This window comes from Myotis daubentonii, chromosome 16 (genome assembly GCF_963259705.1).
Source record: "Myotis daubentonii chromosome 16, mMyoDau2.1, whole genome shotgun sequence".
Classification (NCBI taxonomy): Eukaryota; Metazoa; Chordata; class Mammalia; order Chiroptera; family Vespertilionidae; genus Myotis; species Myotis daubentonii.
The window spans coordinates 35,709,535-35,732,731 of record NC_081855.1 but is presented as its reverse complement, the minus strand read 5'-3'; the positions used below and the strand labels follow the sequence as shown (position 1 = coordinate 35,732,731).

The 23,197-nt window shown below is 62.8% G+C and overlaps 2 protein-coding genes across 8 annotated transcripts in view; both read right to left on the bottom strand.

The window, feature by feature from the left end:
• Positions 1-246: 246 nt before the first annotated feature.
• TBX2 (T-box transcription factor 2) lies at positions 247-9,504 on the bottom strand. The gene is made up of 7 exons (XM_059669772.1): positions 8,788-9,504; positions 7,457-7,724; positions 6,370-6,516; positions 5,130-5,206; positions 4,871-5,034; positions 3,820-4,448; positions 247-1,659 (listed from the first exon to the last, which is right to left on the bottom strand). Exons 1-7 carry the CDS (start codon positions 9,180-9,182, stop codon positions 1,210-1,212), a joined length of 2,130 nt encoding a protein of 709 aa, XP_059525755.1. The 5' UTR covers positions 9,183-9,504; the 3' UTR covers positions 247-1,209.
• A 6,813-nt stretch (positions 9,505-16,317) lies between these two features.
• Positions 16,318-23,197, bottom strand: part of BCAS3 (BCAS3 microtubule associated cell migration factor) — a 480,998-nt gene continuing 474,118 nt past the window's right edge. For 4 of the 7 annotated variants that reach the window (XM_059669761.1, XM_059669764.1, XM_059669763.1 and 1 more), the window contains one exon: positions 16,318-17,105. In XM_059669761.1, the coding sequence (XP_059525744.1) occupies positions 16,957-17,105 (149 nt within the window). In that variant the 3' untranslated portion in view covers positions 16,318-16,956. Of the gene's footprint in view, positions 17,106-20,191; positions 20,283-23,197 lie in introns of all 7 variants that reach the window. The other 3 variants (XM_059669762.1, XM_059669765.1, XM_059669767.1) reach the window with 1 other exon arrangement.

The following is a 23,197-nucleotide window of genomic DNA, read 5'->3' as shown; positions in this document are numbered from 1 at the left end:
GGGGGCTCCCGGCTCCAGGCGGCTCCGCGCGGCGCCCGCCAGCCCAGCCCCAGCCCCAGCCCCGCGCGTGGCCCGCGCCGGCGCCGCCCGGCTTCGCAGCTCCGCCCGCGCCCGGGCCCCGCTGCCGCCCCGGGGGTGCAGCTGCCGCCGAGCCGGGCGCCCAGCCTTTGGCCTCCGCCTCCAGCCCCTCCTGGCTCCCCAGACGCATCCCAGCCCCCGCGGACCACAGAGCGCACAGCGCCGCCGTTCACTTCGCATTGTAGCGTTTTATTGTTTTCTCGCGTTTTATTTTCTCTCGTTTTGTTTTTGTTGTTGTTGTTTCATCTCGCTCCGGAGAGAAAAGTGAAAACCTGAGGTGGAGCCCGCGGGTCAGGCGAGCAAAGCCGGGGCGGAGGGGCCGAGGGGCCGGGGGTGGGAGCTCTTCCGGGGGCGGGGCCTCCGGCCGCCGAGGACCCCCCAGCCCTGTACAACATAGATGCTCACGTCAAATGAGAAAAATTAAATGCTATGAGTTCATCTCTACATAGTATGTACACAGCAATGTACACCTTTGAATAAATTAATACCAATTTGCATATTCTGGGAATCTTAAAGCATATTTACACAAATTATCATTTATTTCATAAATATCTTTTTTTTCCCCTGGGGACTCAAGGCAGAGTGCCACTCCCTCCGCTGGCCCAGGGTGGCAGGGGCTCCTGGCTCTTGGGGGAAGGGGTGCAAGGACGAAAAGGAACGGCCCCTCCCAGCTCCCGTCTACACTGCCTTCCGTCTTCGGGCCCAGCACCCCGCAGCCCAGGTTTGCAGGCGGTCCGGGCAGGAGGCCAGGCCTCCGGGATTCCCTCGGAAGCTCCCACTCACCCCTGCACCCTCTGGCTCCTGAAGAGACCGCTGGGCTGGGGGTGAGGTCTCCCCACCGCGCAGGAGGACCCGGACAAGGGCCCCGACGATGCCACCTTGACACTGGAGCGAACCTGGACCGAGTCCAGGGCTCCACGGCGCCTGCGATCCCGGAGCGGGGCTCCCTGCGAGGGCCAGGGACGCGGCCCAGCCCCGCTGGCTGGGGGGGCTCTATTCCGGCTGCTGCAGCCGGGTTTGCTCCTTTCTTTAAATAAATACCCATTCTGTGCCGCGCAGGTCCCCAGCAGCAGGAGCAGGCAGCCCGGGAGGCCAGCGCGGCGGCGGCGGCGGCGGAGCGGCTGGGCGCCGTCACTTGGGCGACTCCCTGCCGGGGGAGAGGGCTCGCTGGCTCTCCAGCCCACTCACCAGTCTCTGGATGCTCTGCAGTTCACTGGCCGCCTCTTTGGCGGAGCCGCTGGGCGACAGGGCGCCGCGGGGCTGGGCCCCCACTTTGCGGAGAGCCAGCTCCGGCAGCGGGCTGGGCTCCCGGCTGCCGCCCGTCGCCTTGGAGCCCTCCGCCGCCAGCCCAGCGGCGAGGAGACTCGTGCTGGGCGGGATGGTGACCGGGATCTGGTAGGGGCTGAAGCGCAGGCGGGGCCGGGCACTGCCCAGAAAGGGGCTCCGGGAGAGGGAACCAGCGGCGGCGGCGGCAGCGGCGGCGGCGCTGGTGGCCGGTAGAGCGGAGGCGGCGGCCGCGGCGGCGGCCATGTAGGTGTAGGGGTAGGGGAAGAGGCCTCCGAAAGTGGGCATTGGGATTCCCTGGAAGAAAAGGAACAACACAGAGGTTAGGCATCCCGCCTGCGGTGTCTGAGGGTGAGCTGGGTGCTGGGGGTGGTGCTACAACGAGGACTCCTTCCCCACTGTCTCAGGACTAGAAGGCTGGAGCTCACATAACTATACCCCCAAGCAGCACAGTCAGGCATGAGCCTAGGCCCACGGCCAGACCCAGTTAGAAGGGGAGCTCACTTCAAGTTGACACAAAGGCCTAGCGCCCCGCTCTGTGCCAGTCGGCATAAGGGAAGGACATTCCAGGCCGCCGCACTGGCCTAGGCAAAGGCCGAGAGGGAGGAAACAGGGCAGGCGTGGGTCCAGGTGGCAAGCAGGCGGCTGTGGTTGTCTTGGGAAGTTCTGCTCACTTGGAACAGCGACCTCCCCAGCCCTGCTCTCTGCAGGTGCCCCTCAGGGTGGAAGAAGCACAGGCATGGGGGGAGGAGCTCTGTGAAGTCTCCCTCTGCCTGCCCACCTGCTCAGAGGTCTCCGCCTGGGCCCTGGGCCGGGAGGAGGGTACAGGTGCCAATCAGTTTATAAACTGGCCTGAATATCCCATAAAGAACTCCTGGCGGCACCTCAGTGGCAGCTGAGGAAGGAATGCAGTCTTTGCCTGTGGAAAGCACAGTAGCCAGGAAACCTTGGATAAACACCACCTGAGTCCACGAGGCCCGACTTTTGGATTATGTGACCTTTGAAATAATGGCTCCCTCCCCAGAGTCTGTGGGTACAGGGAGGAGGGTAGGGAGCGGACTGTGCTGGGCTGCTAGGGAGACACAGGCCTGGCTCAGGCGGGAAGAAAAAAAGAAGTAGCTTAGTCAGAAATGAAAAAATATCCTTCCTAGAAGGTCAAGCCCTACTGGGCACTCGGACCTGGCATTCCAAGTTGGGAGGAGGGAGGTTGGCATCAGCTCTCCTCACTTGGCTCTACCTGATGGCCAGGGGTGGGCTACCCTGGTTCGGGTACTTAACTCCTAGCCCTGTACCAAGGGATGCCTCCTGAGTGCTGGGTACTCTCACCCCGGCCTAGCACCTGTTGACCAGGCTGTGTGTAGAAGCCGTGATTTCCCCAGGACCTCTATGATGCCCGTGCTTGTCACCAGAATTTGGGGAGGACGCATTCACATACATGCAGAACCAAGGGTTCAGATCCCAACTCCAGGCCCTGAACTCTATTTTCCAGACGCTTCCTTGCCAGCTCAGAGCCCTAGGTATGTGATGTTAGTGCCTCAAGCACTCCCCCACCCCACTAAGCTGTTTAAAACCTATTTCAGCATGTCCTCCCCCACTTTAAAAAATATTTGCTTCTGAACCAAAGGAGCCTTCTCAGACCCGAACTCCTATTTTCCTTCCCGTTAGATATGATCTCAAGGGTTCAATTTGCCAGAAACCTCAGAGGGGAGAAAATGAATGAAGAGAATCCAAATCTTTCCACAGGGAATATTCCACCCAAGCAACCAAAGAGGCCGCACTCCTCATCGGATCTCCTTATTTTGCTGTTGGCCACAGTTTAATAAACTCTCCCCTGGGAGCTCAGAATTTCAACCTGGGCCTGGGGAACCGAGCTCCTCTTCCCCGAGATGTGTGGCTGGGGAGTTTGGAGACCCAAGATGGGATCAGGAACAGCCCTGTCCTTGGTCAGGTCAGAGGACTTCCTGGAGGCCTGGAAAACACACCTGGAGGTGGGTCGTTTGGTGGTCAATTGTCCAGAAAATATTGGACAATATTTTCCTACTCGCTTTGTCCAGCCACCTTGGCCTTTCAGGGACTGACAGGGAGCCAAGGGTCTTTGTTCCCAAGGAAAATGTCCGGAGGCCAAGAAAGTGGACTTTCCAAAAGCCAGGTGCAGCCCCAGTCTGTCAGAACAGGAAGAATCGAATGGGTGCTTCATTTTATTGTTATTATAGGGAAGGAAACTGGTCCAGAGAGGGTCAGGGACTTGCCCAAGGTCACACAGGAGTTGGAGGAACACCCTGGCCAGACCCTGGACCTATAGTCTTGGTATCCCTGAACTAGGTGTCCTAAAGAGTGTATATCAGGTCTTCCCAGGAGTCCTTGCCCACCACAGCACCCTCAAGCCCTATGCCCACCCCAGCCACCCACATTGCTTCTCCTCCCTCCATTGCGATGCTACCAGATCACAGGCCTTACCTGAGATGCCAGCATGTGCTGGGAGAGGTGGAATGGGAAGGGTGCGGCGGCGGTGCTTGCTGCACTGACCGTGGGGCCCAGCCCGCTTGCGTCCAGCCCGGTGGTGGCCCCTGGCCCGCCACTGCCACCACCTGCCACTGAGGCCAGCAGGTGACCCATACCCATGGCGGAGAAGGCTCCAGGGCCCATGGCGAACTGTCCCGGGTGCAGAAAGAGCGGCTGGCCAGCCCCCAGTGGCCCGAAAAACTGCTGCCCGTGCAGATGGCCGGAGAAAGCCAGTCCCGGGAGGTGGCCGGTGCTCAGGGGGGACGCACTGTCTGTCTGTACCACCAGCGGTGCCAGGCTGGGCTCCTTGCCCTCACCCGCCTCCTTGCGGCCCTCGTCCTTCCTCCTGGCTTCCGCCCGCTCCTTCTCTAGGCTCCGCAGACCAAAGGGGCTGTCCCCGCCACTCTCTGCCGGCTCCTTGCCCCTCTCTGGGCTGCGCCGCTCCCGGCTGCGCTCAGGTTCGGTCAAGCGAGGGGGGCTGCTGCCGTCCAGGGCCGGGCTGCGGCCCAGCGCAGGTCCCGCGCGCTCCTCGCTCAGCCTCTCGGGTTCTGGGTCGCTGTCTGCGGCGAACGACTTGTCCTCGGCTGCAGGGGACAGAGCACACGCGGGGTGACAGGGGCCGGGAACAGACAAAGTGGAGGGCTCTCCCGCGTCTGGGCGGGTCAGAGAGACTTGGAAAGCCTGCGTCTGGGAGAGCAAGTGGACGGCTTCTAGACCCTCGTCGGGCAAGGGGCAGGGGAAGGTCACCCAATCCAGGACCCCATGCACAGGGGAGGACCTGAGCCTGTACTTCCCTTTACTGCCAGAGTCACGGCGCTGGGAACCTAGACGGAGTCCAGCGGGATCTGGGGCTACAGGGACCGTTCTCCTGGGGGCGTCCAAACCCCAGACGCTTCCCTGGGCCTCAGGCTACCCTGACTCGGAGCAAAGAGCCAGCCTGCGCTCTGAGGAAACCCTCCCTGCCCCCTGCCCCCACCTCCGGTAAGCTCTACCGCCCGACCCTCACCTCGGGTCCGGTGCAGGCGGAGGGGACTCGGGGCCGCCCCCGGGGACGGCGGCGGTTCCCGTGCGGGGGGAGGGTCGCAGGACGAGGCGTCGGACTCGGCGCCGTCGCGCTCGGCCTTGCAGTGCTCTTCGTACAAGCGCAACGAGGGCAGCGTCAGCTGCTTCCTGGGGTGGGCAGAGGGAGCGGGTCAGAAGGAGCGCACCCACCCCCACGTCCTGCTCCTGCGCACCCACCGCGGACGGGGCCCACGCAGCCTCACCTTTTCTCCCTCCTGCCGTTCCCGGTGTCCCGGAAGCCCTTGGCAAACGGGTTGTTGTCGATCTTCAGCTGTGTGATCTGCGGGGACCGAGAGGGCGGTGCCAGGTCAGGCCGAGGCTCTTGCGGCCTGGCCTGGGGCGCCCGGAGGGCAGCGGCTCACAGGGGAGCCGGGGAGTGTCCACCTGATACCCTCCCGCCCGGGACCTGCAGCCCTGAGCCCAGAGGCGAGGTGTGGCGGGCTGGCGGGCCTCTCAGAAAGCGACAGGGTCTCTCCTCCTCCGAAGTATTCGAGGTAGAATCGCTCAACTTGCACACACAGGCCCAGAGCCGTGCGCACAGCGGAATGTGTCCCGGCTCGCTGACCGGCATGCAGGCCCCGGCGCGCACACGCCCGCACCTGAGCAGGCGCGCAGGCCGCGGAGCACGCGGGCCGTGGGTCCATATAAGACAAGTCACACTCACGGCCCCGCACACGCAAGCGCACACAGACACAGCAAGTGCCCGCAGAGCAAACAAGGAAACACTCGTCCACACGCCCCAAATGATGCACGCATGCCTGAGCGTACACATCGGTTCACAGGTTCACAAAGACAGGAGGACAGTCAGGACACTCGGACACTCTTGTGCACCGGGGAGTTAGACACACAGAACGGACCTAACGGGGTGGTGCTTTGCCCCTTTAGAAAGAGGGAATAGGAAAGCAGAAAGTGGGGCGGGGTGGGGGTGGGGGCCTTTGGCTTGAAGGAAACATCTCTAAGCACCTCCCAAGTGGTCCGGGGCCTGGACTGGCCCCAAGGTGGTGGCTGTGGGGGCTGTCACCTGTCCCGATCTCTGGCTACCCCGGGAGAGTGAAAACTGTGCCCCAGGTTCTTCGCCTTGAGAGCGCCTGGGCACATTGCCTAGGGCCGCTCTCTCTTCATTAAAATTCCCATCCGGGAGCCAAGAAAAAAACCAATGAAATGTAAAATTGTCAGCGGGGCCCAGTCTCTGCTAATTGCTAAGTAAACATCCCCACCCCAAGAGAGCGCCCAGCTGTTGCGAGCCCCAGGGAGCCTGTACCTACGTGCTGTGGACTCGGGAGGGAGCCTGGGGAGTTTCGGTGGGCACTGCGCTCACAGGCGACAGACTTGGCGCTGGGGAGTGGGCTGGGAGGGAGCGAGGCGGGTGCGGGGGGATGTAAGTGGAGTGTTGGAGCCTGTGTGGGGGCTTGGGTGCAGGGGCTGCCCGCCGCCCACCCGCACCTTGTCGTTCTGGTAGGCAGTGACGGCGATGAAGTCGGTCTCAGGGAACACGTAGGTGCGGAAGGTGCTGTAGGGCAGCTTCAGGATGTCGTTGGCTCTCACGATGTGGAAGCGCGGCTGGTACTTGTGCATGGAGTTCAGGATGGTCTGCGGGGAGGGTGCGGGTCAGCCGGCGGCCCCCAGCCTTCCGCGGAGCATTTCCACCCTCTGGGGACCCCCCTCTTTAAAGTTCTGTCTCTCACGCGGTTCTGCTCTCCCTACTCCCCCCTCACCTCTCTTTGCTATTTTTTCCTGTGTTTCCGCCCCCCTGCTCTTTTTTCTCGTTTATAATTCTTTTCAGTCTATTTTCTTTATCACAGTTTCTCTCTCCTTCGCTCTCCATTTGAAAACATTTACCCGAGGTGAAAACAGAAATGAAACAGCATAAAAACCCTTCACAACGCCACTCTTAACCCCTCTTCCTAGGCTCATTGCTAAGCCCTAGAAAACCCACGGAGAGAAGATTGGGAACGTCCAGGCCTCACCAGCTGCCCTAACTACGAATAGGCAGTGCCTCTGCCCCATGAACTCCCCCTCCATTAGCCACCAGGCTCAGGTGGAAGCAGAGAGAACCCCCAAACTCCCTCCTCCCGGTCTTCATCCGACAGTGGGGAGCGGGAAGGGGGTCTCAGGGAGGGCATGGAAGGCGCTGATTTAACTGTTAAATCTAGTTTGGGCGAGGAAAGGTGGAAAAAAGCTGAGGTCATGGGCAGGTCTTCCAAGCTCAACACCTAAAGACCAGAGGCTGCAGAACCGCACTTGCATCCCACTGGCCTCCAGGAAGGGCTTTTCGAAGGCCTGACCCAAGCCAGATTGTGAGCAGCCTGGAATTTACTCGCCCCCAACCTGCCATTCCCCAGGCTCACAGAGCAGAGCCTCTGGGCCCAGGCCCAGCCGGCAGAAACCACAGGGCAAGAGACCTGCAGGGGCACCCCCGGATTCTGCCAGCGCTCCCCTCTGGGGAAGGTGCCTGCCTCTCGCTGGAACCCTGGGCTGGGTGCTAGGTGCTGTCTCCAGACCCCCATCCCCAAGCCGGCCCCACACTCACGAAGCCGTGTTTGTCGGAGATGTTGTTCGTCAGCTTCAGCTTGTGAAAGGCCACGGGCTTGGCCATCCACTGCTCCCCTGTGGCCGGGCTGTCCGGGTGGATGTACATGCGTTTGGGCATCTCCGGGTCGGCCTTGCCGGCCACCATCCAGCGCGAGTTATGGAATTTGTACCGGCAATCGTCCGCGGCCACGATGTCCATCAGCAGGATGTACTTGGCCTTCTTGTCCAGACCGCTGACGCGCACCTTGAAGGGAGGGAACATCCGCCTGCGAGGAAGGGAAAGGGGAAGACGCCGTGGGACCCAGCTCTGTGTCCCTGGACTCACACACCGCGGCCTGGAGCCCCGCATCTGGGTTTCCCTCCGGTCGCTGTTCTGCCCCCTGACTGCTGCCTGGGAGACCCCACCTGTGGTTGTTACCCGTGGAAAATCCCATTTCTTGTTAGCCCCTAGGTTCGGGTCTGGGAACCCTCTTTCACCCTCATCTGAGAGGAAAGCCCATGTCCAGGCAAGAAATCCAGACCCTCTGAAAACACAGCCACTTCTCCCGCTTCTCCCTGGAGTCGTTCAGGGGGTGCCCACTTGGGACAGAAGCTCCCAGGAATGCATCCAGAGGGTGTTTGGGGAACTGGGTTTCAGTGCCCAACAAGGACCCTGACCCTGAAGTCCCGGGGAAGAGGGCAGCCGCGGCCTGGGCTGGGGCTGAGTGGAAGGGCGGAGGGGTTGGGGACTGCAGCTCCCTTTCGGCTTGAAGGCCTGGGGCCGTGTGTGTCCACAGCTCCTGGCTCCTAGGCCCCGAGGAGGCTCCTGGCCGGGTCAGGGCTGCCTGCGGCTGGGCTGGCTCCGCGGTCGCTGTCGGGACCCGAGCGGTCAGGTCTGGAGGAACCAGCGGGCCAGCCTGGATCTAGCAGGGTGCGGGTGCCATGCTGGGCTCCAGGATCGGAAGAAAGTCCGGGAGACGCCGGGTCTCCCCGAGCTCCAAGCCAGACTGGGAGGCAGGAGAGCAAGGCCGCGGGGCTAAGTTGCAGCCGAGACCTCCGAGACCCGCCGGGGCCGAGCCGCGCGCGGGCCTCCTCCGCCGTGGGACGCTGAAGGGTTGGAACTATTCTTTAGGAGCACGTTTTCGTTTTACTTCATTCGGGAGAATTCGATGTTTTAGTTCTTAAAATACCGCTCGGTGCCAAATGAGAAAAGTCACTTGGTTGTCTGTGGAGCTCCGCGTGGCGCCGGCCCGAGCCGGGAGCGCCGGGCGGCAGGCTCGGCGCAGGCGGGTGCTGTCGGGTCCCCCAGCCCGCCCGCCCGCGCGCCCCCCGGCCAGCGGGCCGCCCTACCTCCCGGACTTGGTGATGACCATCTCGGTGCCCAGCTTGTGGAACTGGTCCCACAGCTCTTTGGCTTCCAGCGTCACCTTGGGGTCGTCCTCCACCTCGTCCTCGGGCTCCAGGCTCTTAAGCGAGCGTAGATGCGCGGCGGGCGGGTGCGGGCCGAGTGCCGAGACGTGCAGCCCCGCCTCGGCCGCCGCTGCCGCCGCCGCCGCCGCCGCCGCCGCCCCCGCCAGGCCCGGGTCGGGCAGAGGCTTGGCCAGCGCGCCGGGCGGCAGTGCGAGCGCGGGGAAGAAGGAGGGCTGCGCTGCCGCCAGGAAGGCGGACATGGGGAAGTCGGCCGGCCGCGGCGCGTGGAACGGATGGTAAGCCATGGCGCTGGCCGCCAGCGCCGGCTCTCTCATCGGGACATCCGGCCCAGGCGCCGGGGGGCCGGGGCCGGGGGCGCGGGGCTCGGACCCCCGGCCCGGGCGGCGGCGCGCGAGTTGGAAGGGCGACCCGGGTGGCGAGCGCGGCGGCGGCTCCTCCCGCTCCCCGTCCGGCGCGCAGCGAGGGGCGCGGGGCTCTGAGCGCGGGGGTGGCGGGGGCTCTGCGCGGGGCTGGGCTGGGCTGGCCCGCTCCGGCGCCGGTGACCACGCGCGACTGGTTAGATCTTGTCGTGATCTCTGGGAAACTGTGACTATCTCACATGTCCTGCCCTGCTCGGATCCCCTGCGCTAACGAGCCAGGCCCCCCTTGATTGCTGATTTTACGCTTTTTGGACCAATTGTGGGTCTCCGGGGGCGGGGTTTTGACAGCTCAGGCCAAGCTCCGGCCGGGAGGGGGGGGCCGGGGAGAAGGTGTCGGAAGCCTCAGCAGTAAGAAAACATGTCAACAGAATAAAATATTAACCAATGACGGGCCAGCGGGCCCTGAGACCCCTCCCCCTGCCCCGGCCCCCACCCCGCGCCCGAGCCCGCGGCCGCCCGCGCCCGGACAGGGAGCGCGGCTGGCGGATCCGACCCTCCTCACGGGCTTGAGACGAGGGGCGCCCAGGTCTCAGGGCCCTGAGAAAGGACCCCCAGCCGCTCGCCGGCCCCAAGTGCAAAGCATTGACATGGCCCCGAGAGGAGAGAGGGCGCCCTCCGCCTGTGTGCGGCTGCCTGGACGCTCTGGCCCGCTCCACAGCTTGGCCTCCGACCCCGCTCCCGGCCGCGGCGCCGCCCGGGGCCCCTGCACTCCGGAGGGAGGCTGCGGGTGCTGGAAAGAGAGGCCGGTGGGCGGGCGAGGTCCCGGAGTGGAACCCAAGTGGCGGGAGCCGGTGAGTGGAGCCGTGGCAGAGCTGGTGGGGCCGGCGCGGGCGGGAGCGGGACGCGCGGCCTTGCCCTCCGGAAACGCGGGGACCCCTTAGCCCGCGCCTCCGGTCGCTGGAGGACTCAGGAGGAACTTGGAGTTTGGGCCAGCCCTGAACTTAGCAGGTCTGCGTCCCGACCCAGCCGTGGGCCCTCCGAGGGCGGGCGTTCTCGGGGCCAGGAAGGGAGCGCACCTTTCGCCCAGCACAAGGCGGCCAATCCCGGCCCCCGATTCTTGACCCGCAACCCAACTCATTTTCGCCGCATCCGGTACTGGAGACAAAAGTCTCCCTCATCCTCAACACAGGCATCCTCCATCCACTCTCCGCCACTTTCCCCCAAGTCCGGGAGTGCGGAGCAGTGGGGTCCGAATGTTGGCGCGCACCTGTGGTTGATCACTCCCCTCCGGGTGGCGGAACGCACGTGTTCAACCACAGGTGCGCGCCAACAGTCCGGTTTTCCGGCAGCCTCCGTGTTCCCCCACCCCGCGATGCGTGTGTGTGTGTGTGTGTGTGTGTGTGTGTGTGTGTGTGTGTGTGAGTGTGTTACGCCCTGTGTGATGGTGCCCTCTGTGCGCAGCGGGAGCAGCACCTTGAGGCGCGCTGCTAGAGAGTGAAGCGGCCACACACCTGCCTGGAATCACGCCTGGGCGCCGGCACTCAGACTGATTCCCGGTAAGGACGAGACGGACACCTGCCCGCACAACCAATGCAAGTGCGGGTGAGTGCGGCGGGCACAGGCCCAGTGCCCGCATGGTGGGCGCGTACAGCCCACACCCAGCAGTGTCCAGGCAGCCTGGCCCGTCATCTGCGCCGCACACCCAATCTCAGTGCACCTGGCTGGCTGCTGCGCACTTGGATCTGGGATGGAAAGCCCGCTCGCCCCTAGCATTTGGGTTCAGGACCGCCAGAGCTGTTGGACCTCCGCGACCGTTTTTCTGTTTTCCCAGCCGGCCCTGGTGCTCCCGGAACTCCCCTACCCAGCATTCAAAGGGGCGCCGCTCCCACACCCCTCACTTAGATCCTCTTTTCTGTCCAGAACGAATCTTCGACTCCGCGCTGTGCAGTCTACGCAGCCGGGGCAGGATCCGTTGCAGCTTTGAACAGGGAAAGCCCTGCCGGGTCCATCTTGGGCAGGATGTGGCCCCTCGGGAGGGGAAGTGTGTGCACAGGTTTTCGCCATCCGCGAGGTGACAGATAGTAGCCAAGGCAGCGGAGCTTGGCTGGGAACCCAGGGACGGGCCTGGAAACCCGTGAATCCATTTGCAAAGTCGTGTATGTGCAAGTACGTTCGTACTTGTAAGAATGTGTGTACACCTAGCGGTGTGCAATGTGGGTATTTTCCTGGGGAAGGTCCGTAGCTTGTCCGGGGTTCAAGGCCCAGAGAGTTTGGCCTGGATTATTTGCTCAAGAGACCCGGCGGCGAGAATGCAGCGGCTGCATTTGGGGACCAGGCCCCCACCTGGCCACAGGAACTGGACCACGGATTAGTCCTCCGGCGGCCGCAGGCTTTATCTGGGCCCTGGCTCCGCAGTCTGTCCTGTCCTGTCCCACCCTCCCGCAACGAACCGGACGTTTTGCTACAGCCACTCTCAAGAGTCTGAATCTACACCCTCCTCCCCTCGCCAAACTCTCCAGCTAGGACTGTCCTTGGCGCCTCGAAAAGCCGCGCTGGGGAGGCTCAGGCGGCCCCATGCGTGCAGCGCTTTGCGGCGCCCCCGCCCGCTCGGCCCCTCCCTCACCTGGGTCTACCCCTCTTCTCGGCCCCGGGAACTGGAGCCTCTGGGGGGGTCCCCAGGGCTGAGAGTGCGTGTCTCTTTAAGAGGCCCCGGGGGGCGCCTTGCGAGCCGCCCAGGGCTGGAGGGGGAGGGCACGGGCGGGGGCGGCTGGCGCCAGGCGGCCCAGGCTCCACAACAAAGCTCCGGCCCCTGTCACTTCGCATCGGCCGGGCCCCACAGACGGGCGGGGGACGCGCGCTCAGCAGCCCCTCCCTCCCCTAAGTCCTCCGGGCCGGCGTCGGGCGGGCGCGGGCTCCCGGCCTGGGTCCCTGCGCGCGCTCCGTGCGCCCTGCGCTCCTGGGCAGGCTGGTGCCGCGGTCCGAGCCCGGCTGGGCTTCCCGCCAGTCCTGGGCCCCTTCACCGTCTGTGAGGTCAAGGGCCACTGCTAGGACCTGCCCTAAGGACCCAGTCGCCGCCTGTGTCTTAATCTGTGCGACTGGGCGTGGATCTGCGAGCCCTGCCTGGATGGCTTGGGGGTGTCTGGTGGGGAGGAGCGGGGACCGGCTTCGGGGCTGGTGTGAGTGCGCAGTCGTGTAGGATTGTGCCCGGGCCAGGCTTGGGTGGTGGGGGTGGCCCCTGCGTGTCAGCACAGTGGAGTGCTGTCTGGGTCTCAGCGGGTTGTGAGTGTTTGGCTGTGGGCGGACACACAGAGTTGCTTCCCATCCCCGGTTTCGAGGCTGTATCCGCGCCTCCCCGAGCCTTGGCGCCAGCCAGCCCGGTTTAGCACCCGGCCTGGCTCCCCCGCGGCCCCGGGTCTGGCTGGGGTGGGGGCCCGAGGCCTCCTTGACCCCGGCCCGCAGCGGCCCGGCCTGTCCCGTCCACTTAGACAAATTGCAGCTGACAGGCGCGTAGTCTCCCTGGAGTCGCCGCCCGCCCGTCGCCTCCCTCCCGACCCAATTACCCGGTGCAGGGTTGGGCCAAGTGCCTGGGATGCGCGAGGGGGGGGGGGGGAGCAGGAGGCGCGACCTCTTCCCGGGTTAGTGCGTGGGCAGCCACGGCCTGCGTGTGCCAGGACCCGATCGTCCAGGCAGAGGTGAAGGCGAGGCCCTGCCCGGCCCAGGACAGGACAGACCTGGCCCTCGAGGGGTGTCGCTCTGCACCTGAGCTGGCCACCGAGGACATGTCCCCGCGGCACTTTGGGGATCTGAAGCCTCAGAGTGTTGGGGATCCCCTACCCCTGGGAGCTCCAGACCATTCGCTGCTCTGGGGTTGAGGCCCGTGGGTCCCAGATGTCGGGAGTCGGCAACAGTGAGGTGCACCTCTGTGAAGCTGCACGTGCATGGGCGTGAGGTCACGTGTCCGGGTGTCGGGTCCGGGTGTCCCGGACCGCGGCAGCGTGAGCAGGCCACGCTGCTTCGTGGCTGGAGAAAGGGGGCGCAGCGCAGGGAGGACCCTAGGACCAGCCCACCTGCCCGGAGAGAGGGCGGGCTGGTCTGCGCTGCGAGCTCCTCACCAGGCTCTTGATTCGCTTTTGGAAATGCTTTTGCTGGGAGCTGGGGGCCTGGATTCCCTGGGCAGCGTACCGCAATGTTGGCTGCCACTGCGCCGCATCCGCCCTCCCGCTCCCGCTGAAGAGCTACCTGGCCTGTCCCTCCCATTGGCCTCGGGGCCTCGAAACACCCTTTAGCCTTTTTGACCTACAGTTTCCTCTTTGCCTGCTTTGGCCTCGTTGCTCCTATCAGCAGGGCATGCGCCCCCTCCCCCTCCTTCACAGATGAAAACCCGAAGCCCAGCGGAGCAGTGATTTACCTGAGGCCACACAGCCACCAGTGGGAGACCCTGGGAGCTTAAAGGAGAGTGAGGTTGGCCCCGGCTAGTTTGGCTCGGTGCATAGAGCCCCCGGACTGAAGGGTCCTGCGTTTGATTCCCTTCCAGGGCACCTACCTAGATTGCAGGCTCAATCCCAGGCCCTGGTGGTGGTGGTGGTGGTGGTGGGGCCCTACGGGAGGCAGCCAATCCATGCGGTTCTCTGTCTCTCCCCTTCCCTTCCACTCCCTCTAAAAAATCAATGGAAATACCCTCAAGTGAGGATTAACAGCAACGACAAGCTAGGCTGGAATTCACTTCCTAGGTGCTGGTATCACTGCTGTCCCGGTAGCTACTCCTGCTCATACAGGAAGGCAGTCCTGAGACTCCAGGGCGCCACCCTCAGGCTGGGTTCTTGCTTTAAAGACCAGACATACAAGAAGGCTCTCCCCTTTGCCCTGGAGTTTCCAGCTCTAAACCGGCAGGAAGGAGGCTGCCTTCCCTATCACACAGGGACAAAGAGCAGCTTCAAAGTCAGTCAGGGGCCCCCCTGCCCGGGTGGCTCGGTTGGTTGGAGTACCCTCCTGCACACCGAAAGGTTGGTTTAGGTTTTGCCGAGCAGAGGGAGGAGGCTTGTACAGGAGGCAACTGATGTTTCTCTCCTCTCTCCAAAATCAATAAACATATCCTGGGCGGAGGAGCTGGAAGCTCTTCTCTTGGGGCTAGGGGCTGGGGGTGATTAGACTCAGAGTCTTGGATCTTGTGGGGGCACAGGTCAGCTCAGAGTGGGGCCCTCATGTGAGGCAGCAAGAGGCAGATAGGCACCAGCAGGTTAGCTGTGTGACTTGGTGACCTTGGGCAGGCCCTGGCCTTCTCTGGGGCCTAGGCTTCTTTGCAAAATGAGGACCAAATAGTGCTCTTGTAGGTACCTTCTAGTTAGAGTCTCTGAGCTGTGACAATCAGAGAAGTCGGCACCGAGAAGCCATTTCCAGTCCCAGAAGGCAGCTGCCTGCCTGCCTCCACTTGCTTCCTGGGGAGCTGGCAGTCGTGTTTGACAGATCGCGCGTGTGCACCCCACGTTGCCTCGGAACCCCTGGCTCTTTCTCAGGTCAATCCCAGACAGTGCCCTCTCTCCTTGAGCTGCCGCCCCCCCTTTCCCACCAGCCTCCTCAAAGGCCAGGAAGGTATTTTTTCCTCCATCACACTGAGAGAACGTCCATAGGAATTTGTCCGTTGAGCAGGTAGTGCTGTGAGAATCAGGGAGGTCACGTGGCTTCCTCAAGGTCACGGGGTCAGGCCACAATTAGATGCATGTTCTGATTGCCTCCTAGGTAATGCCACCTGGAGGTCTGCTGGGGCTGAGGCAGAGATTGCCTTAGGTGTTCTCTCCAGAGACGAGGAGGCTGCTGTTCCATGGCCAGTGGGCAGTAAGGTCCCCCACCCTGGAGCCCAGCTCTCACTTCCAGCTGATTACAGGCTGTGGCAGGGTCCATAACCTCCCCAATTAGTCAGGGGCCAGGCCCAAGGCCTCTCTGATAACCCGAGCTCCAGTGGCAGCCGCCATGGGGCCAGCTTATCTGGCCTCTCTTATCCTCCCCCTCCCCCCACATACTCAAAGAGTTGCCCTGGCTGTGAGCAGATGAATAACCAGATTGTCCTGCAAGCTCAGCCGGCAAGTCCAGCCCTACACCCACCACTTTCCCTGACTGGAGGAGGCCACAGCTGTTTTGCACCCCGTGGAGGGAAAGGGCTGAGCCAGGGAGGACTCCTGACTCCAAGTTCCCTGCAGGGTTGGAGAGCGCTCCTGGCTCTCCATCTTGGCCCCATCCATAGGGTGGGCCCTCAGGGGCTCACCCTTCCTAGAGCTCCGGACTCCCCCCTCCCCCTCCCGCCCAGGGATAGAATACACAGGTAGCCTCATGGCAGCCCCCCCCCCCCCTCACCCTTTTAACTGAAACACTGTTCTGGCTCTGGGTGGAGGCTGTGCCCAACACATCAATGTCTCAAAATGGGGAAAAGCTGCTGCCCCTTCGGCAGCCCCCGCTGGCTGTGCCCAAGCCCCTGACCTGCCCGTATGCTTCCTCTGCCATGTGATTTCTCACCCTGCAGGTTCCCAGGCAGAAGGGACTGGCTCCAGCCACCCTATGTAGGGCCAAGTACTCAGCTTCCAGAACCTAGTGTGATTCAGGTCCTCCTTCTCCTAACATGCCCAACTGATCTCTTCTTGGGTGCTAGGGTTGGAGAGGGTGCCTGTGAAGGGGGCAGGGGCTCCAGGAGTTGGATGGGAAGGCCTGCTTGTGGCTATTGCGTTAAACTTCACCCCAAACCACACCTGCTCATTAGGTTTCCTTCGATCCTCCCAGGCCTCTCTGGGGTCTAGAGAAGTGGGGACTAGGGCTAGTATTATCCTTTCTGCTCAGCACCCCTTTTTGCTCCCCTGCTCCTACCACAGACAGGGAGTGTCAGGCCTGTGATGGCCCCAGAACTCACTGGCTCTGCTACCAGGAAGGAAGGTTGGAGAATGGATTTAAGTCAGGACCCACCCAAATTCTAAGGCACACATTCTCCTCCCTATTCCCTCGATGCACATGTCAGGCCAGGGGTGTTGGGAGCAGGGACACAGGGTCAGGCCCGGGACTCTGCTTGGCGCTTGGCGAGGACCCTGCCCCCAGCAGCTCGGGCGGACACCAGTTGCAGCATGATTTATTGGAAAGACGTGCACTTTTGACAGGGTCTCAGGAACCACCGTTTCCTTCACCGAACAGTTCAGGACCAGTGTAAAAGGGCTTATAGACAAGAAAGACAAATCCTTCCCGTGAGCCAAAGGGAAGAGGAGGAGGGCTTCTCCTTCCTTTCTCCTTCCCTGATACTCTGGGCCTCCATTCACCCCATTCCAGAGGGAAATTGACCAAGGGAAGCTGGGCAGTGTGAGCCACAGCCAGGAGCGGGCTGGGGCTGGCGGTCAGGGTCGAAATGCCTGGCCTGGCCGTCCATCCTCTCCCCACCCAGGCCCCCCCCCCCCCCCTCCGCCAGGCTAGGAAATACAAAAGCGGATCCAATGCCGGACATCATGTGCAAACAGGAGGGGCGGCGCTTCTGCAGTCTCTTTCGGCCACAGCCCTGCTGACGGGGTCAGAGGGCACGAGGTGGTTTGGATAGGGGTCTCTTCTCCATCGGCCTCGGGGGGGGGGGGGCTGTTGTCACTAAGCTTGGGGAAGGTGGTTGGTGAAAGAGGAGCAGAGACTGAAGGGAAGAGTCCGAGGGGGGCTTCTCCTTCCTCCAGCAGGTGAGTGGGCCGGCCAGTCGGAAGCAGGTAGCTGGTACCTAGGAGAAGCTGGTAGGGAAGAGGCTGAGGGGCTGGCTCTCATTGGTGGGCAGCGGAGATCGGTAGCCATCAAAGTTTCTTGGGATGCTGCCGCTGGTAGAACCTGAGCTGTTACTCAGAGTCTCGATGCTTCCCTCTCGCTGAAGTTCTGCAAGACAAGGAGAGGGCCAGGCCCGGTCAGTGCGGTCTGGGGATGGGGTCGGGCTCACTCTGGGCTGGGCTGCTTGTCGGGAGGCGCCCAGCTGGGTCCATTTCCATCCTTCTGCAGGGGATGCCTGCATGCTCCCCAGATGGACAGGTGGCAGCTCGGGTCACAGGGAGGCTCTGCGGAGGAGGGAGGCTCAGCTCCCTTGGCTGGTGGGTTCCAGTTGTTCCCTTGTGGGACCCCTTTAGGCCAGAAGTATGACCACCCTGACGATTGGTCTGGACCACACCGCGGACGTGTGCCCACGCCGGCACACACACTCATGCACAGCCTGCATGCTCCCCCGACTCCAAGACTGGCTCCTGTCCTGGAGCTACAGGTCAGGCAGGAGGGGAGAAGCCAGGACAGGAGAACTGCGGCTTCCCCGCCTGGTCTGTCCCTACCTCTCCTCCCCTGCCCAGAGCTCCCACCTGGCTCAGCCACTCACTTGCTCATTCATTCTCGCCCACACAATCTGCCTGCTGGCCAGGCCCTGGTTCGTCTTTGGCAGGAGGCAAAGCCTGGTTTGAGAGGGACCTAGTCCAGTGGAGAAAGGATTTCTTTCTTCTTCTTAGCCCCCAGGTCTCCTGAGTCTCCCTGCCCCCAATGTCCATGCTCAGAGTCGACCTGGGAGGCAGGCAGGGTGGCTCCGCCCCCTCCTCTTCCTGGCCCCGCCTGGCACAGTCATGCTGCCATCTTGCACCTCATCAGCAGTGGGCACCTTACTGCCCAACCATCTCTTGACCCAAGACCGGTACCAGGGTAGTGGGCTGTGAACAGACTTTCTTGGGTGCTGAATGCGAGGAAAGAGGAGTTGCTGGGTGGCTTTTTGAAAGTGGCCGGTTCCTATCCCCTTTCAGTCCCTCAGTGGACTCTGAGATGTGGTCACACACATCCCTGGTTGGACTCTGAGAGCTGTGGTGACCTGTGACCTTTCCTTCTCCAGGGGACACCTGTCTTGGACTGAGGGAGCCTCGGGAGCTCAGGACTGCAACACAGTCATTTGAAACAGCAAGGTATGTTCGACTGTCCCCCTTGTCCCGGCTGGCGCGAGACCTTTATCTCCAGCCTGCGCCCACTCCCAGCCCCCCGCCGCCACACACATGCAGCACAGCTGGCTTTGGTTAGGAATGGGTCATGGCCTTTACCCCTGGGCTGGCCATTACCAGCCATCCAGGAACTAACCACTGATCCCCACTCGCTGCAGGCTGCCCCGAAAGCACTGAGGCTGCTCAGTAGCCGCAGCCGCAGGGTGGGGTGGGGGAGTCTGTGTGCCCCTCTTTCAGAGCAGGCACCTGGGCCCAGGTGTGAGGGGCCTTCAGGTTGCACCAGCCACATCTGGAAGGGTGTGGCCGGACACCAGACCCTCGGCAGACGGGGGCGTGGGAGGAGGGGAGTGTGGGTACAGGCAGTGGGCCTGACGATGGCCCCCGATCGCCAAGAGACACTGGCCGCCCTGGTGGGCCCACTCCTGGGATGAGTAAGAGCTATCCAGACCTGGACGGAAAACATGGTCACTCTGTGGGCTCTCTTCTTCCTGCCCCTTCTTCGGTCTCACCCCAATTGGGGAGTACAGGTCATTGTGCCAAGAGAGGGTGAGGACGGGAAAGCAGAGAATAGACCCTGGGGCTTCTATGTGGAAGCGTTGGACTCCAAGAAAGCGCACTCCATCCCCTGCTTTCCCACAAGCAAGCGGAGGAGCTGGTGAGAGATCTCTGAGGCCCCTGCCCTCATGCACAGCCATCCCGGCACTAGGGGGCGCTGACAGCAGGGCCAGGAGGGCAGGAGAGAGCACCGGCAGTCAGTAGCAAGAAAAGCAGGGGCTTCCTTAGGGTCTGGACACCAGGCCCAAGGAAGAAAGCCCCAGATGAAGGAGCAGGAAAGGCCACAAGGACAGGGAAGGTGGGCCCCTCTCCAGAGCTGGGGGACAGGCCCCACGCTCTCGATGCGAAGTGCTGACACCTCTGCACTGCTGAGGAGCCGGAGCCCGGGCCCAAGCGCGGCCCCCCATGGCCCCTTGGCACAGGCCCACAGCGCCCCCACCTGCAGCCTCGGGGGCCCCACCCCTCGAGTCCCAGCAGACGCACCTCGTCCTGCCGTGTGACGGTGCAGGGGCAGTGCTCCTGGAGCCCAGGTGTAGCCTGAGCTGCCTGGCTCAGGTGGTCTCTTCACCAGTTAGGCCTGGGCACGATGGGAGTGGGCAGGCTTCTCGCTCACCCCATGTCCCAGGGAGACCAGCCTCGCCCCTCCTCTCCATCTCCACTGCCAGTGCCTGGTGAGGCCTGCACTTCCCACCGGGATACCTTCCCCTTTGACCTCCTGACCTCTAGACCCCCTCTCCAACCCGCCAGCACACCAACGCCAGAGTCTGTCTACAGCACAAACCTCATCTTGCTCTTCCTCTGCTTAGAAACCTTCGACTCCTAACGGTACCCAGGATAAGGCCTAAACTCCGCAGCACTATAGATGGCTTTCCATGGCCTGCCCCAGACCTCACCTCACTAATGGTACTAAAGTGAGGAAATGAAGGAATGAACTTGAGAAGTTCTTAGAGCTCTCCAGGCTCCCTCAGCCCCCAGACCACCCGCTCATCCTCCAAAGCTGAGCACAGTGTCCACTGCCCTGTGAGCCCGCCCTGCTGCCCTGGCACAGCTGGCCAGGCCGCGCTGCACCGCGCACATCTGCTCAGGTGTGTCCCCATCCAGGTGGCGAGCCCCCGGGGCCTGTGCTGTGCCTTATCTCTGTATCCCTTGTGCCAACCACCGGGCCTAGAAAATAGCTGGTGTGCAGCAGGCATTTCTGGGGTGAATGAGTGATGTGGTAAGGGGAGAGGGCTTTTTCAGCGTGAACTGTTGGTGAAAGAACCAGGGTCTGGTGGGTTTGGCCGGTCCTGGCCTCTTTCCTACGTGCCGCCTTTAACCCCCAACACAGAGCAGTGAGCGCGTGTGGGAGTGGAGGAGGGGTGCACACACGCCCTCCCCCCGCCCCCTCGAGTCATCCCGGCCGCCCAGCCCTAGCAGCAAGCGGCAAATGGAAACGCGTGGCCTTACCTTCCTCCATCCCGAACACATGCTTTGTTACTGTTGGGTTGCTCACGGACGCTGGGCTGTTGGCATTGTTTTTTTTTTCCTTTTTTTTTCCCTTGTGAAAAGAAAAGCATTGAGGAATCTTTTTGGGGAAAGATATGGACAACGATTAAGAAGTACACGGGTCTGTGCAAGCAGGAGAGAGGGTGTTCGGAGGTGCGGACGGAGGTGTGGGTGTCACGCTGGGAGGAGGGTAAGCTGCGGCGGAATCCTGCAGCCGAGGACGGTGACATGCATGTGGCGGGGGCTGGGGACCAATCAGACGGGGTCTCAGGGATGGAACTGTTGTGACAGAGCCAAGACTCCCTTCAGCGTGGGAGTGGGGGAGAGGAGCCGCACACGGAGCACGAGGGGCCGCTGTGGGGTGGGGAAGGGCCCTGGCCCATGCAGTGCCGGACAGACGGCGCCCCATGCAGGTGGGCTGCCAGGAGAGGGAGAGGAGACAGGCTGCAGGGTTTTCAGAGAGGACTTCCAACGTGTTGACTCGGTGGCCCAGCTTCGACTGCATGCCCCACCCCCCCTCGCCCCCAGCCTCCCTCACTCCCAAGACCCCCAGGTCAGGCAGCTGTCCTGCAGCTGAACTGGGCTTGTGGAGAAAGCCCACCAGAAACCTGCCAGGGCTGCAGGAGGGGAACTAAGGGAGCCTCCCCGAACACCCCCCCCCCCCCCATAGTGGAAGCAGGCCGATTTGGGCGGTGGAAAGAGCGAGCTCGGAAAGAGGCTGCTCTGCAGCAGGCCTCGGAGCAACTGGCCGCCGACAGATCATCTTACTGTGGCCGCACGTCCTCCAGGAGCTCTGTGCACCTGGGGGGTGGGTGCTGTCTCCCCATCTTGCGGACGGCAACTCTAAGCAAGAGTAGGAAGTCACCTCTGGGTGCGCAATCCCATGGGAGAACCGCAGACTCCGAGGCGGAGATGCGACCGCCCCGGCATCACTCAGACTGGCTCCCATCCCCGCTGGCTCTTATTGGCAATGGGCCTGCTATGCCACGGGCCAGGGGGCCAGCCGCGGGATAGGGGAGAGTGGAAGGAGCACCTGTCAAGGAGGAGCCTTGGTGCTCAGGAAATAAGCAGAGGAACGAGAAAGCTCGAGCCTCATGCTGCCCACATGCGGAGCCTGGCAGAGCTCAGAGGTGTCAGAGAGGGCGCTGACCTCGTTAGGGAGAAGCAGCCCTGGTGACGGGGGCACAGACACCAAGGCCGACCACGGGAGGAGTAGCTCTCAGTCTGGCGGAGGACGTGGGAGCGCAAGGTCACCCCACTCCTGGGCTGGGCTGCTCCCTCACCATCACTCCTCCCTGCACCCCCAGCGGCACTGCGGCCCCTTTGCTAAGGCAGGAGCAACAGAACCGGCTCCCGGGGTGCTGGTCCCGTCTGCTTCCCTTGAGGTTCTCCCTGGGGTTGTCCTCTCCCCTGGGCACAGACCCTGCCCTCCCTCGAGGCCACCCTCCACCTGCAAGGCAAGGGCTTCTGGGGACAGACTGAATGGAGGCCTCTTCACGAGTCAGTCACCTCATAAGCACCAACGTCTCGGTTCCCCAGTTCCCTGGGAGGGGGCGGAACGCTGGGACACAGGGCCTACTGAGCCTGGCAGAGAGCTGGGTGCCCCAGTGGGCAGGACACCGCAGGGGAGGCTCAGAAGTGAAGTCGGACTTTGGGCTTGACCTCCAGGCCAGAGGGCAGTGGGGACAGATGGCCAGAGACCCTGAGGTCAGCCCCTCTGGCTTCTGGTGGTCGGGGGCATGGTGGAGGCCTGTTTCTGGGACCTGGCGGGGTCAGTGAGGGCAATGCTGTGTGTGTGTTCGGGAAGAGGGTCCCTGGGACGCCCGGCTCAGCCCAGGCCGCCCTGGCGCTTCCCTCTGGTGTGCTCCGCGGCCCCAGCCAGCCTGCTCTGTGCATTAGAGCCTCCCCGTGTTGCTCATTAACGGGATTAGCAGAGCACTTTTATTGGGCCCTGGCGGCAGCCACACCCCCCAGTCCCCAGCTAACCACCCAAGTGGCCTGGCGGGAGTCGGGTTAGACGTTGGGCCAGCCTTACCCTGCACCCACAGCCTGCCCACTTTCGGCAGCGCGAAGGGAGAATGCCGCCTCGCCAGAGGCCTGAGAAGGGGGGTGGGTGGGGGCGGCCCGGGTTAGGGAGGCAGTTTAGCAAAGGGGATAAAAGCACAAGCTCAGCCCCTGCCACCAGGGAGACCTGCAGCAGGTCCCTCCACATCTCTGTGCCTCAGTTTCCCGCACGCGAGGACACGCAGGTCTGTTTTCTCGAGCGGCGGTAAGACGCAAGTGAAATAACGCACGCAGACCGCACCCCAAAGCACAGCTTCCAGCCAGCAAACGTGAGTTCTGCGCCTGTTGCAATTGTACCAGTGATTGCGGTGACCCAGGGGACCCCAGGGTCCCGCTCCCCCTTCCTCCCCAGCAGGTGTCTCTGCCATCCAGCCCCCCACCAGCCTGCCCTCCACTGGACCTTGCGAAAGATTCCTTTTAATCAAGAAATGGCCCGCGGAGGAAGATGGCAGATATGTGTTTATAGCTTTCTGTTTCCCTCCTTGCCTTTTTGTAAACACCCTGTTCCAAGCTGGAAAATAAATTTCCAACCCTGTTGACGTGCATCGATTTTTCCCTCCTGCGTCCACCCCCTAGTCTTCCCCCGTCGTCGGCAGAGTCTGTGGTTAAACCCCTGGCTTGGGCCGGGCTCAGTGGTACCCCAGGGGAGCGGGTGTCCCCGGGGCCCAGAGCAGCCAGCTGAACTGCTCCATGTTGCCCAGTGTCTGGCTCAGGGAAGGTTTGCACACAGAAACAGTTCCAATCCCCTTCTGCTGTGAGGCTTCTTGGCCAGGGAGTGGGGTGGGGTGAGGGCGGGGAGGTTAGGGATTTTCAGCATCTTCCCTGGCTGGGCTCTATGGAAAGGAGACCAGGGGATCACAGGACTGCTGCAGGATCAGCAAATGGATCCAGATGGGGTCTGCC